General features: G+C 37.8%; 1 protein-coding gene across 1 annotated transcript; it reads left to right on the top strand.

Annotated features, from left to right (window-relative positions):
* Positions 1-227: 227 nt before the first annotated feature.
* LOC138873082 (uncharacterized) lies at positions 228-4,102 on the top strand. Its single transcript, XM_070151519.1, has 2 exons — positions 228-654; positions 4,035-4,102. The coding sequence occupies exons 1-2, from the start codon at positions 228-230 to the stop codon at positions 4,100-4,102; spliced, it is 495 nt and encodes a 164-aa protein (XP_070007620.1).
* The last annotated feature ends 8,536 nt before the right edge of the window (positions 4,103-12,638 follow it).

Here is a 12,638-nt window from a genome sequence, read left to right as displayed (position 1 = left end):
ATAACAACATTTATCAGTCGAGTATTCATATGGCTCCATACGAGGCTTTATATGGGGGACGATGTAGATCTCCAGTAGAATGGTTTGAGCCGGGCGAGGCCAGGCTTTTGGGTACAAACTTGGTGCAGGAAGCTTTGAACAAGGTGAAAGTGATTTAGGAGCGACTTCGTACAGTGCAGTCGAGACAAAAGAGTTATGCTAATAGGAAGGTTCGTGATGTGTCTTACATGGTTGGGGAGAAGGTTCTACTGAAGGTTTCACCCATGAAGGGTGTTATGAGATTTCAGAAGAAGAGTAAATTGAGTCCTCGATTCATTGGGCCTTTTGAGGTGCTTCGGAGGATTGGGGAGGTGGCTTATGAGCTGGCTTTGGCCCCTAGCTTGTCGAGTGCGCATCCAATATTTCATGTTTCTATGCTCTGGAAGTATGTTGGCGATTCGTCTCATGTCTTGGATTTTAGTACGAATCAATTAGACAGTGATTTGACTTATGATGTAGAGCTAGTGGCTATTTTGGAACGACACGTCCGAAAGTTGAGATCAAAGGATATTGCTTCTGTGAGAGTGCAGTGGAGAGGTCGGCCCCTGGAGGAGGCTACTTGGGAGGTTGAGCAGGAGATGTGGAGCAGATATCGTCACCTATTTGAGGTTCCAGGTATGTTTCATGACTCGTTCAAGGACGGACGTTTGTTTAAGAGGGGGAGGATACAACAACCCGGCCGGTCGTTTCATGAGTTACAGTTCCTTTTTCCCCATTTCTGCTTCTTTATGTATTGTTTAGTTGTATTTTGTCGTATCGTGTTGGTTGGTTCGAGTTCGGAGTGGTCGTGGAGTGGAATGAGATACTTAGTCTTTTATGTAGAAGCTTATGTTGGAAAAGTCAATCGATACTGACTTATGAGTAGAAGGTTTCAGATGTGAATTTTGATGGTTTGGATAGTTTTGTTAGGTAATTTTGAACTTAGGAACGTGTTCGGAATGTATTTTGGAGGTCCGTGGTAGATTTAGGCTTGAATTGGCAAAACTGAAAAGTTGGCATTTTTCGGTCGGCAGTGGAAATTTTGATATCGGGGTCGGAATGGAATTCCGAAAACTGGAGTAGGTCTGTTGTGTCATTTGTCACGTGTGTGCAAAATTTCAGGTCATTCGGATGAGGTTTGATAGGTCTTTGTATCGTTTGCTGAATTCAGAAGTTTAGAAATCCTCAGGCTTGAATCCGAGGGTGATTTGGTGTTTTGATATTGTTTAGAGTGTTCCAAAGGTTTGAGTAAGTTTGAATAGTGGTATATGACTTATTGGCAGGTTTGGTTGAGGTCTTGAGGGCCTCGGGATGATTTTGAAGGGTTATCGGAGAGTTGGAAAATTGGAGTTGCAGCTGAAGCTGCTGTTTTCTGTCATAACCGCACCTGTGGATTGGGGACCGCAGGTGCGAGCCGTAGAAGTGGCATTGGTTGCAGGATGGAGGGATGGACCACATCTGCGAGCCCGCAAGTGCGAGATCTGGGGCTCAGGTGTAGCATTCGAGGACTTAAGTGATTTCCGCAGGTGCGGATTTTTGGGCACAGAAGCGGCCCGCAGGTGCGAGATATTGTCCGCAGATGCGGAAATAGCTGGGCAAAAAGTATAAAAGGCTCTCTTCGCGAATTTCTGCCATTTTTTCACCATTTTTGGATGAGTTGGAGCTCGGGGCTATGATTTCAAGAGGGAATCAAATGTTTTCAGAGAGGTAAGCTACTTGGGCCTTGTATCTTGTATTTATGAGGATTATTCCATTGTTTAATCATGATATTAGTGGGAATTTGAGAAGAAATTGGGAGATTAGGGCTTGAAATTGGAGAATTTAAATTAGGGATTTGAGGGGCCATTTGAGGTCCGGTTTTTGATGATTTTGATATGTATAGACTCGGGAATGAAAGGAGTTTCTAGTTTTGTGATTTTTGTTGGATTCCGAGACGTGGTCCTAGGGGCCGGGTTTGAGCAAATTCGGGGTTTTGGGTCTAATTTGATAATTTTCGTGTGTGTTTTATTCTTTTGGCATGTATTGATGATATGATTCTGATTTTGGATAGATTTGAGGCGATTTGAGGCCGAGTCGAGAGGCAAGAGCATTCCGGAGTAGATCCTCATCCGGTTCAAGGTAAGTAACTATTATAAATCTAGATCTGAGGGTATAATACTCCGGAATTTTGTATTATTTTTGATAAATGAGGTGACGCACATGCTAGGTGACGGATGTGTGGGCGTGCACCGATAGGGATTGTGACTTGGTCCGTCCCGTGGCAACTGTAGAGTTTCATATTTTGATAAACTCTATATGAAATCTATGTATTTAGAAATAATTCTATTAACTTGCTAAATGCCATGTTTGGGGCCTTGTGCCATACTGTTTGGACCCTCAGGGGTATTTTACTACTATTCTCGCACTGTTTTGATTCGAAAGAATATCCTCAGTCATGATTTTTACCTGCTTATTGTTTGATTCAGTTTCATTACTCTACTTTTAAATATATGAAAATTGTTTGAGCTAAGTTCCCTAATTTTTCACTGAAATGCCCGAGTGGCTGTGAGGTTGATGTTGAGTGAGGCCGAGGGCCTGATGGTGAGGATTATATATTTATAGATCGGGATGCACACCGTATATATATATATATATATATATATATATATATATATATATATATATATATATATATATATATATATATATGTGTGTGTGTGTGTGTGTGTGTGTGTGTGTGTGTGTGTGTGTGTGTGTGTGTGTATGGATCGAGCTACACGCCGCGGTGATATGTTGGATCAGGCTGCGCACTGCAACGATATAGCGTTTGGGCTGTAGGAGCCCCTCTAGAATCTGCACACCCCAGTGAGCGCTGTCGACTATATATTTATGGATTGGACTGCATGCCACAATGGTTATTATTAGATATCTATTTAGCGAGAGTGCTGAGTGTGAATGCTGATTGATGAGAGTTGAGTCACGATTGACTGAGAAGCTTGCCCGAGGGGCTATATATTTATATATATGAGTGATACTTTGCTAGAGGGGATTGTTTTATGAAATTACTATTTTCACTCTTCTTTTATACTGAGCCTCTATTGAAAAATATTGAACAAATATTTTAAACAACTTTCATTGAAACTGGAGTTTTTACGAGATGTTCGGAAATTGAATTACTGATTTGACTTTGTTATTTCCATTTAGATTCTATGTTATGAGATGTATATGATTTTAGAGGCTCGTCACTGCACTCAGTCTTTATTTATAATTGTTACTTACTGAGTTGGCGTACTCACATTACTCCCTGCACCTTGTGTGCAGATCCAGGTACCAAGGCATCCGAGTGAGAGTTGTTCCTTCCTTCAGAGCATTTTCAGAGTTAGCAATGTAGCTACACGGCGTCCGCAACCTTGCCTTTCTCCTTCCTATCTATTAGTATTTGTTTTTATCAGACTCATCTTGTATTGAGTAGACAGTACCAGATTGTATTTTAGTGGCTCATGACTAGTAACACCGGGATCGGGCAGTGGTTGATGTTTTGCATATTTGTTTCCGCTTGTTTTGAAATGTTTTAAACGGAAGATTTGTTATAATATCCGATTAGTAAATGAATTTACAGAAAGACCAGTTTTGTTATAAATGTCGAATCGGCTAGCCTAGTTTTGCGATAGGCGCCATCACGGCCAGGGTGGTTGGGGTCGTGACACAAACACAATCAATTTATCATGCTTCGTTGTGCTAAAATCACTTTTATTACAACAGAAATTACTGCGCTCTATACTTCCATTTCTGAAACTGAATCACGTTACAACAAATAGCAATTCCTCATGTTTAAACTCTGATTTGATTTCATCACTTAGTTTCCGGATTAACAAAAATCAATAACAAACAATACATGGTCTAAGACTTTGGAACCTCCAGTAAGGTAAAAATACTAGTCCTCTAACTGCTAATCTCAGATCAATACACATTCAACATAGATATCACTGAAGGTTAACCTTCATTTCAAACTTAAACACAAATATGTCTATGTACAGGCTGCAATCGAAATCAGTTTGTCCAAAATTATTACAACATAGGAGATATTAAAGCTGGATATCCATGAGACTGAAGGATTAAATGGCTTTAAAGCATTACAAACCACTAAACAGGGAAACTCATAAACCAAAACTTAACTTCACCATAACAACCAAATCTCAATAGTCCATTCCCAACTTGAATCTTTTGAAACCTCGAACCAAAGACAACCTTAGATTAATACATGTTTGGCAAGTATATGACAATGCCAGAAAATATTTTTGAGCAGTCCTGACATGTATATTAGTAAGGAATTACTTCTAATCAATATAAAACTAAGTAAAACCAATTCTTGTTTAAGATACACATTTAACATTGAATAGAAAAACTAAATCAAAGAAGAACTTAGTGCAGTCATGTAGCTTAAGCAAGCAATTAGCGCACATAGGAAAAGCTTAAAACACATTTATTGATACTCAAATTTTGTTCACATGCTTAAATTGGTACTACAGTTGTGTAGCATATACCTGTAGCAGAAAAGAAGAATAAAAAAGGAAAATAAATTTCTGAAACAACTGGAAAGAGTAGTAGCAAGAAACCAAATAGCAGCAGAAAACCAGCAGGAACAATGAAACAACAACAAGTGAAGCTAAAGAAAATCCAACTTCAAGAACCCAGAAAGTTTTTCTACTTAGTAATTGCTGAAAAATATCGTCACCTTCTGTGTAAAACATTCTTCAAAATGAAGGAAAAAAGTGTCAATTTTCAGAGTGTATTTGTTGTGTGTCAAGTCTGTGAGAGGAGGAGTGATTTTATAGAATGTGAGCGTGAAGGAGAGGGGTGTGGGAATATTATACTAGCTTCCCTAAAAATCCAGGAATTGACATCTTTTGCAACTGATTTTGTACAACTGTCCCTCTCCTAGAAACTTCTTCCTATTTCCACGTTTTCTTCTCTTTTTCTTATTTTTGTGATTTATCTCTTGGAGCCTAATTTCTAAACTAAATAGTGAAACAGAAAACAGTCAAAGAACCTAAAAATCATAATAGAACAGTAACTTATTTAACCTAAAAACAGTAACTTATTTAACCCTAAACAGTTGCTTACTTAACCTAAATAACTGTGTAATTAGATTTTATACTAAAACTAACAATGCTAATTAGGACAGAACATCTAAAAAAATGGAAAAAGCAGAAGAATTATCTGGCTGGAGAAGAAAAAGAAGAAGAACAAAACAAAAGAACTAAGGAAGAGGATTTACCTCATTAAAACTCGAGTAAATCAACAAAGGCGGAATCCGACGAGCCAAATGAGCTTCAGCAAGTAATGAGAATTGTCACACGAGCATTGGCCGAAATTTCTTCAAACTTCCAATGCTACGCATAGCACTTCTTATCGCACATCGAAAAAGTAGAGAATCAACGATCAAAATGGGTTCTGGCCGGTCAATATGAATTTGACCGAATTCAAATGGCTTTGAGGCGAGGTAGAAATGCCCACAATTTGTGGTATACAAAGAATGAAGTTGATTGGTGCAAGTTATGACTTCAAAAGGGCTAAAAACCAAAAGAAATCAGAAAGGGGATGAATTAGGTTATCAGTAATTTCGGATTTGAAATTCTTCGGGCTTGGTGAGAATTTTGGAAAAATTAATGGGGGAATAAGGTTTAGGAGGGTGTGAGGAGTGTGTGATATCAATTTGGGGTGGTTTGGGGTGTCGCCGCCACCGCAGGCGATTTTCGGTGGGGCGACAGACGGTGGTGAGAGTCAGGAGTGAGAGAGAGAGATGAGTTTATGTGAGGTTTTTGGGTTAGGATGGGTCTAATCCGACACTTAAAAGGGAGTGGAACTTTAGTTCCCAACCATTGGATCATGACTGATCCAAGGCAAAGATTAAAAGTCCAATAAACATGGTAGTTTGGCATGAACGAACGGCTGGACCGGGTAGGGGGTTGGGCTAGGCGATTTGGGCGATTTTTAGGTCAATTAGGCCACTGAAAAATGGTTGTGGCCCAATTCGAAATCAAACCAAGCTCTTTTTTTCCTTTTTCTTTTTTTTTTTGATTTTTAAATCCTATATAATTAATTAAAAACCTAAACTAAGTCCTAAATAAAACCAAATATGTAGAATTAAATTAATTATCTATTTCTAACATTAAAATAATTAATTAACTTAAAACTAATGAAAGAAAAATATAAATTTTAAAGCTAAAGCTAAAATGTAAAAATGAACCATATTTTTTGTGATTTTCGTTTAATAATGAAATTAGCTTATGTATTTAAATGCTAAAATGCCATTAAGATCTAGAAATGCTATGCAATAAAATGTTGAATATTTTTGGTACTTTCTTGTTATTTAAATATATTAAATATGCAACTAAACGCAAACAACAATTGACAAAGAATTCCTAAAAATTCTATAAAGCCAACATAATTAGAAAAATCTATTCTTTTGAATTTTGTAGGAGCATTATTAAGCTGGGCAAAAATCATGTGCTCATAGCTGTCCCGTTTTGCTTGGAAACACGAAGAGTTTTCGAGCAAAGATAAAGTGAGCCAATACGAGCATTTTTTGCCCGTTTGGATACTCCATGGGAAGCGTTTAGGAAAACGTTTGACCGAACCTTGCTTCGGAGGTTGCCTACATATCCTTGGCTACAAAGGAATCAGGTCAGTGTAGTTTTGGAGGTTTTGGTAGCTGGGACTACCGAGAAGCTGTGATTTCACTGCTGTTGCTGCTACTATTGCTTGCTAAACTCCTTATTACACCAAAATCAATATGAGAAGAAATTAAATAAGTCTATCATCCATGAGTTACAAGATTCTTATCTATGAGTCATCAAAAACTTGATCTTGAATCTTCTACACTTCTGTTGTGCATCTTGAACATTCGACTTGCATTCTTGAGCCGAGCTTCTGCTACCTCTAACTTGAATTAACCCTATTCTTCAGGCGGGCCCCTGTTGTTGTCTTGATGCTTGAGCTTAACTCTGAAATGAATTCCCTCGTTCTTCAGTCGCGAGCCTGCCAATAACTTAAAACTTGAAATGAATCTCCTCATTCTCCAGGTGTGCGCCTGCCACTGACATAAAACTTGAAATGAGTTCCCTCGTTCTCCAGGTAGGGCGCCTGCCACTGACATAAAACTTGAAATGAGTTCCCTCGTTCTCCGGGTGGGCGCCTGCCACTGACATAAAAATTGAAATGAATTTCCTCGTTCTCCAGGTGGGCTCCTGCCTCTGGCTTAAACTTGAAATGAATTCCCTCGTTCTCCAGGTAGGCGCATGCCTCTTTCTTAAACTTGAAATGAATTACCTCGTTCTCCAGGTGGGCTCTGTAACACCCCGTAAATTCGGCTTAGGTATGTATGAATGAGTTAAAGGAGTAGTAAGGTTATACTTTGGACATGTGAAGTCCCATCGGGATGATTATGGGTGAAAATAGTTGTTTAAAAATCAAGATGGAAAGTGAGGTGCATAAGATTCGACAAAATCGAACAATGTGTAACCACCGCGTTCGGCCGCGTTTGACTGCGACCGCGGTCGTGAGGCAGTGCTTCAGCTATTTACTGTGGTCAAGACCGCGGTGACTGACTTGGAAAGGCATTTTTTTAGCCCTATTTCGTCCCCCACAGCCCCAAAACATAAAAACTTGCTCTAGAAAGGAAAGCTCTCAAAAACCTAACTCCTTAAGGGTCCCTCCACCATCCAAGGTAAGTTCTAATGGTGATTCTAAGTTAATTTCAATTTCCCAATATCTTATTAACAGGGGTAAACCCTCCATATCATTAGATATTCGATTGGGACATCGTTGGTGAGAGAAGGAACCCTAGAACTAGAATTCAAGGGGATTGAACTTCAAAAAAGTAATGTTTTTACCCTCTAATTTATTCTAGCATTGGATTAATGATTACAGACTCTAGTTCATGAGATATGAATTGATGTGTTTGATAGAAAAGCATGAACGGTTACAGGTTTGGGGTGTTGATTGTTGATTCTTGGTTAAGGGTATTGTTTACCTTATGGGTGATAAAGAATGATGTTGATTATAAACATTTGAGACTATAGAATTTATCTAGGAGCAAGAGAATGCGTTATTGGGTGTAGAGACACTATTAATAAGGACTATGAAGCTTTATGCCGCCAAGTGTTTGAGAAAATGCCTAAGTGACCAAAACATGAGTATTATTGCTAATATGGAATCCTTTTGACTTGTATTGATATAGATTGAAGTTGAAAGGGTTGGCAAATGTTGTATTATGCTCAAGAGAAGGAAGTTAAGGTATGTGAGGCTAACTCTCTATATTTGGGAATCTTAATGATTCTCCTTATACTACATTTTTTTTACGACGTATCAATTGCCTCAGAAATATAGTTAAGCCTAGTTCCTTGAATAGTTGTAGAACTTCTATTCTCTAGCTTCATAACTCGTTCATGACTTTCATTCTGAACGTTGTGAGCTCAGTTCGTATTCAATATAGACTTGGGTTTGATGTCCCTAAGTCTCAGTATAGCTTACTCAACATGTTATAAACTGTTGAAGTTTTAGTGTTCATAATCAGTTCAAGAATACATGTCTCATTCTGGTCCTATTCAGTATTCCAGTATTATGTAATTCAGTATAGTTCAGTATTTCAGTATTATGTAACTCAGTATGATTCAGTATTCCAGTATTATGTAACTCAGTATGATCTAGTATTCCAGTATCATGTAACTCAGCGTGATTCAGTATTTCACTATTATGTATTGCAATATGATTCTCAATTCCTAATTTTAGATCTTTGAATGTCGAACACCTGTATTTGGGCCTAAGGCCGCAATTAATGCTTTATGCATCTTTGGGCCTGAGGCCACATTTATGTATACGTAAACTTGGGCCTGACGCTGCAGTTGTGCATACACACACACACACACACACACAGATATATATATACATACATACATACATATATTGGGCCTGAGGCCGCAGTTTAATATTCAGATAAACAACATGTTCATCATTCAGAAGAGGGAGTATTCATATCCTTACTTCCTTTGTTCAGTTTAATTATTAGTTATCAGTTTAGGTATCAGTTATCAGCTATTATTTCAGTTTCAATAGTTATCATTTCAGTTATCAATTATCAATTCTCAGTTATCAGCTTAGTTTCAGTTTCAGCATTTTTAATTCTTCATTTCAGTTGCTTTACATACCAGTGCAATTCAAATGTACTGATGTCCCTTTTGCCCAGGGCCTGCATCTCACAATGCAGGTAATGATTTACAGGTTGATGATTCAGAGCACTAGGATTCTCGTACCAGCTATTTGGTGATCCCCAGTTCTTTTGGGGCATTATCATTACTTTATAGTCTTTCAGCATTTACAGATAGTTAGTGTTTTCAGTACTTCATTAGAGGCTTCATAGACTAGAGTAACAGTTAGACAAAGTCTCATGCTTTTCATATTAAGCTATGTTGGCTAAAAATATGTTTCAGAATTGTATTAGTATTTCCGTACATTGACTTATATCATCCAGACTTTCAATATATCAACATGTGTTAGTTTATCTTCCGTATTTAGTATATTAGGATATCACATGTTGATTCAGCCAGCCAGTTGGTTCGCTCGGTCATATATAGTCAGGCACCGAGTGTCGTGTTACGTCCGGGCCCAGGTTCGGGGCATGACAAAGCTTGGTATCAGGGCACTAGGTTCAAGAGTCCTAGGGAGTCTATGAAGCTGTGTCCAGTGGAGTTTCCTTTATATGTGTGTTTCGGCCACTTATATAGATGCTTAACTACCAAGACATCCAGGATTGTCTCATTTCTTTCTACTCTAGATCGTGCCATGAAAATTAGAGCAATAGGTAATCTTCTTTTACTATCGAATTCCATACGTATCGAATACCCAAGTGACAGGCAAGAAAAGTCTAAGGTTCTAGAACAGATGATTTGCTTATCGTGGTATTACTATGGAGTACATGTTGGTAAGAAATAAGATTTGATAGGATGTTGAAAGTGGGGTGCAATGGATAGCAGTACAGATTAGAGCATAACCTAATCAATAAGTACAAAAGCAGTTATTATGTTTTATGGTTGTCAGTTTATCTTAGTTACCAGTTAGCGGCCTTTTAGTTAGCAGGTTAATGGGTATTCAGTATGCCAGTTATTTGTTATTTAGTTACCGGATCTCCAATTTTCAGTGTATCAAAATTTCTGGAGACTTGTGAGTATACAGTGATGCATATGGATGCTAAAAAAAAAATGTAAGTAACAGTGATTATAGCAAAATCTTCGCATGTTTTAGGGATTAAGACCCAAGACTCACCGGATGATGCATAAAGTGATTTATCAGATACGTATGGCAGTGTATCCGTATTTCAGACCCCATGATGTATCAGGTTAAGAATTCAACCACAGCGGGCATATAATTGATCACTATAGTTTTGGACAAAAAAGAGCTTAAGGGAAATATAGCTAAGAATAATATGATGTACGAAATGAGAACCGAGAGCAGACAACATTGAATTTTAGGGAAAGATTTTAAGTTGTTTAGATTTATACAAATCAGAACTAGAAGTACCACATTCGTAAGTTGCTATAAGAAGCAGTTATTGATGTAAGATAAAAGATATGGCATATCCCCCTTAGATTATGTGGCTAAGTGTTTACTCAAGATGTTTATAGTCTGAAGTGATTTTGAAGTATATAGAAAGTTTAGGGGTTAGATATTCCAATTTCATTTACGATAGATGAACTTTCCCTAAGTGTGATATATGTACATAGTTCAAGAAAAAGGATAGTATACGACCTCACAATAAGGTCGGATGATGAGGGAAGTTAGAAATAACCTTATGCTTCACTTTAATTTTTCAAAGCAGAACATGAACACATGATGCTAGCAGGTGGTTAGTAACAAAATAGTGAGTATGTTTGAGTAGATACAGTGAATTAGCACTTTCAACAGAGCTAGTATAGGTACAATTTGAATTACTTAGCCAGGTTAACTCTAGTGAGTGGATGACGATTTGAAATATTGAACGCTTGTTAGAACTTTAAGAGTTTAAGTTAAACCTGAAGCACAGTGATAGTGGGGGAAGAAAATTAGCTAGGCAGTGAGAGAGCAAACTATAGAAGAATAGCTTTTAAGAATTATCGAAAAGGGATCTCCACAAGATTGATAGTGTGAGTAGAGTGTGTGTATGACAGTTATGAATACACCAGCTTCCCGTTAAGTGAATAATTTGGGTTTTTCCTAGTAAGAAGAATTGCTCAAAAGTAAGTCAGAAGGTGAGTCTTCATTGACATAAAGTGCAAAGAATTTTTAAGGATAAGAAAAGTTATTTGGATCCCAACAAAAAGAGAAGGATCCGCAAGTATAAGACCTTTGGTCTAAGAGGGAGATATGAAAATCGATAGTAAGTCTATTTGGAGATTTGAAACCCGCATAGTTAGCATGGGATATATATATATAAAAAGGGAGAGAGAGAACTATTAAAATCATGCCCAGTTATGTATCACGAGGGTAGTGCTATCACATGAGACTCTAATCTTCGGAGTATAGACTTAGCTCACAATAATTCTATAAGTGTTTTCAGGAAATGCTTAAGAAGATAATCAAGTGTAGGAAGTATAACTCATGATTGAGGTAGATAAGACAACTCTGGTAAAAGAAGTTTACCACTTACCCTAACTAGTAGTTTAATTTGCGTACTCCAAAGATAGTAGAGTTGTTGTGTAGAATATGACTTGTTCCCTATTAGTAGGCGAAGTGAAGGAGAAATAGTTTGAAGTTCCCTACTTGTTGTAGCTGAAAGAGGGGATTCACAGGCATAAAATGATAGCTTTGGAATAAGGGGGAGATGATAGTACTTTGAGGTACCGCGATAGATTGTGTGTTCCAGACATAGATGGACTTAAAGCGGGAAGATCATGCTAGGAGCCCAGAATTTTAGGTATTCTATTTACTCAAGTACCACAAATATGTATCATGGTCTTAAGGAGGTTTATTGGCGGACCAACATGAAAAAGAACATCACAGACTTCGTGGCCAAATTGTCTGAATTGTCAGCAAGTAAAAGTTGGGCAGCAGAAAGCCTAGTGTTTTATCACAGAATACATATATTTTGAGTGAAGATGGTAAATATGGAATTTATAACAGGATTATCTTACTCGTTTTAAAAGAATGATTTGATTGGATGATTGTAAATTGACTTACCAAGTCACCACATTTATTGCCAGTAAAGACTATAGATTCAGTAGAAGATTATACCAAGTTGTACATTCAGGAAATCATCTGATTGCATGGGACTCCGTTGTCCGTCATTTCGGACTATGGTGCTAAGCTTACAACAAACTTTTAGAAGTTCTTTCAGAAATGATTAGGCACAAATGTTTCATCCTCAGAAAGATGGCCAAGCAGAGCGCATTGTTCAAACAAGTTGAGGATATGTCCTTGATGTTAAAAGTAATTGGGATGATCACATACCTCTCATTGACCTTTCTAATAATAACCTACCATTCTAGTATCAAGATGGCACGTGCGAGACTCTATATGGGTGAAGGTATAGATCGCCAATTGGTTGGTCCAAAGTTGGTGAAGGGGAGTTGTTGGGACCAAATTTGGTCTATCAGGCTATGGAGAAG

Source organism: Nicotiana sylvestris, chromosome 7, assembly GCF_000393655.2.
Source record: "Nicotiana sylvestris chromosome 7, ASM39365v2, whole genome shotgun sequence".
NCBI classification, from domain to species: domain Eukaryota; kingdom Viridiplantae; phylum Streptophyta; class Magnoliopsida; order Solanales; family Solanaceae; genus Nicotiana; species Nicotiana sylvestris.
Note: the sequence above shows the minus strand (reverse complement) of the source record. Positions and strands in the feature narration are given on the sequence as shown.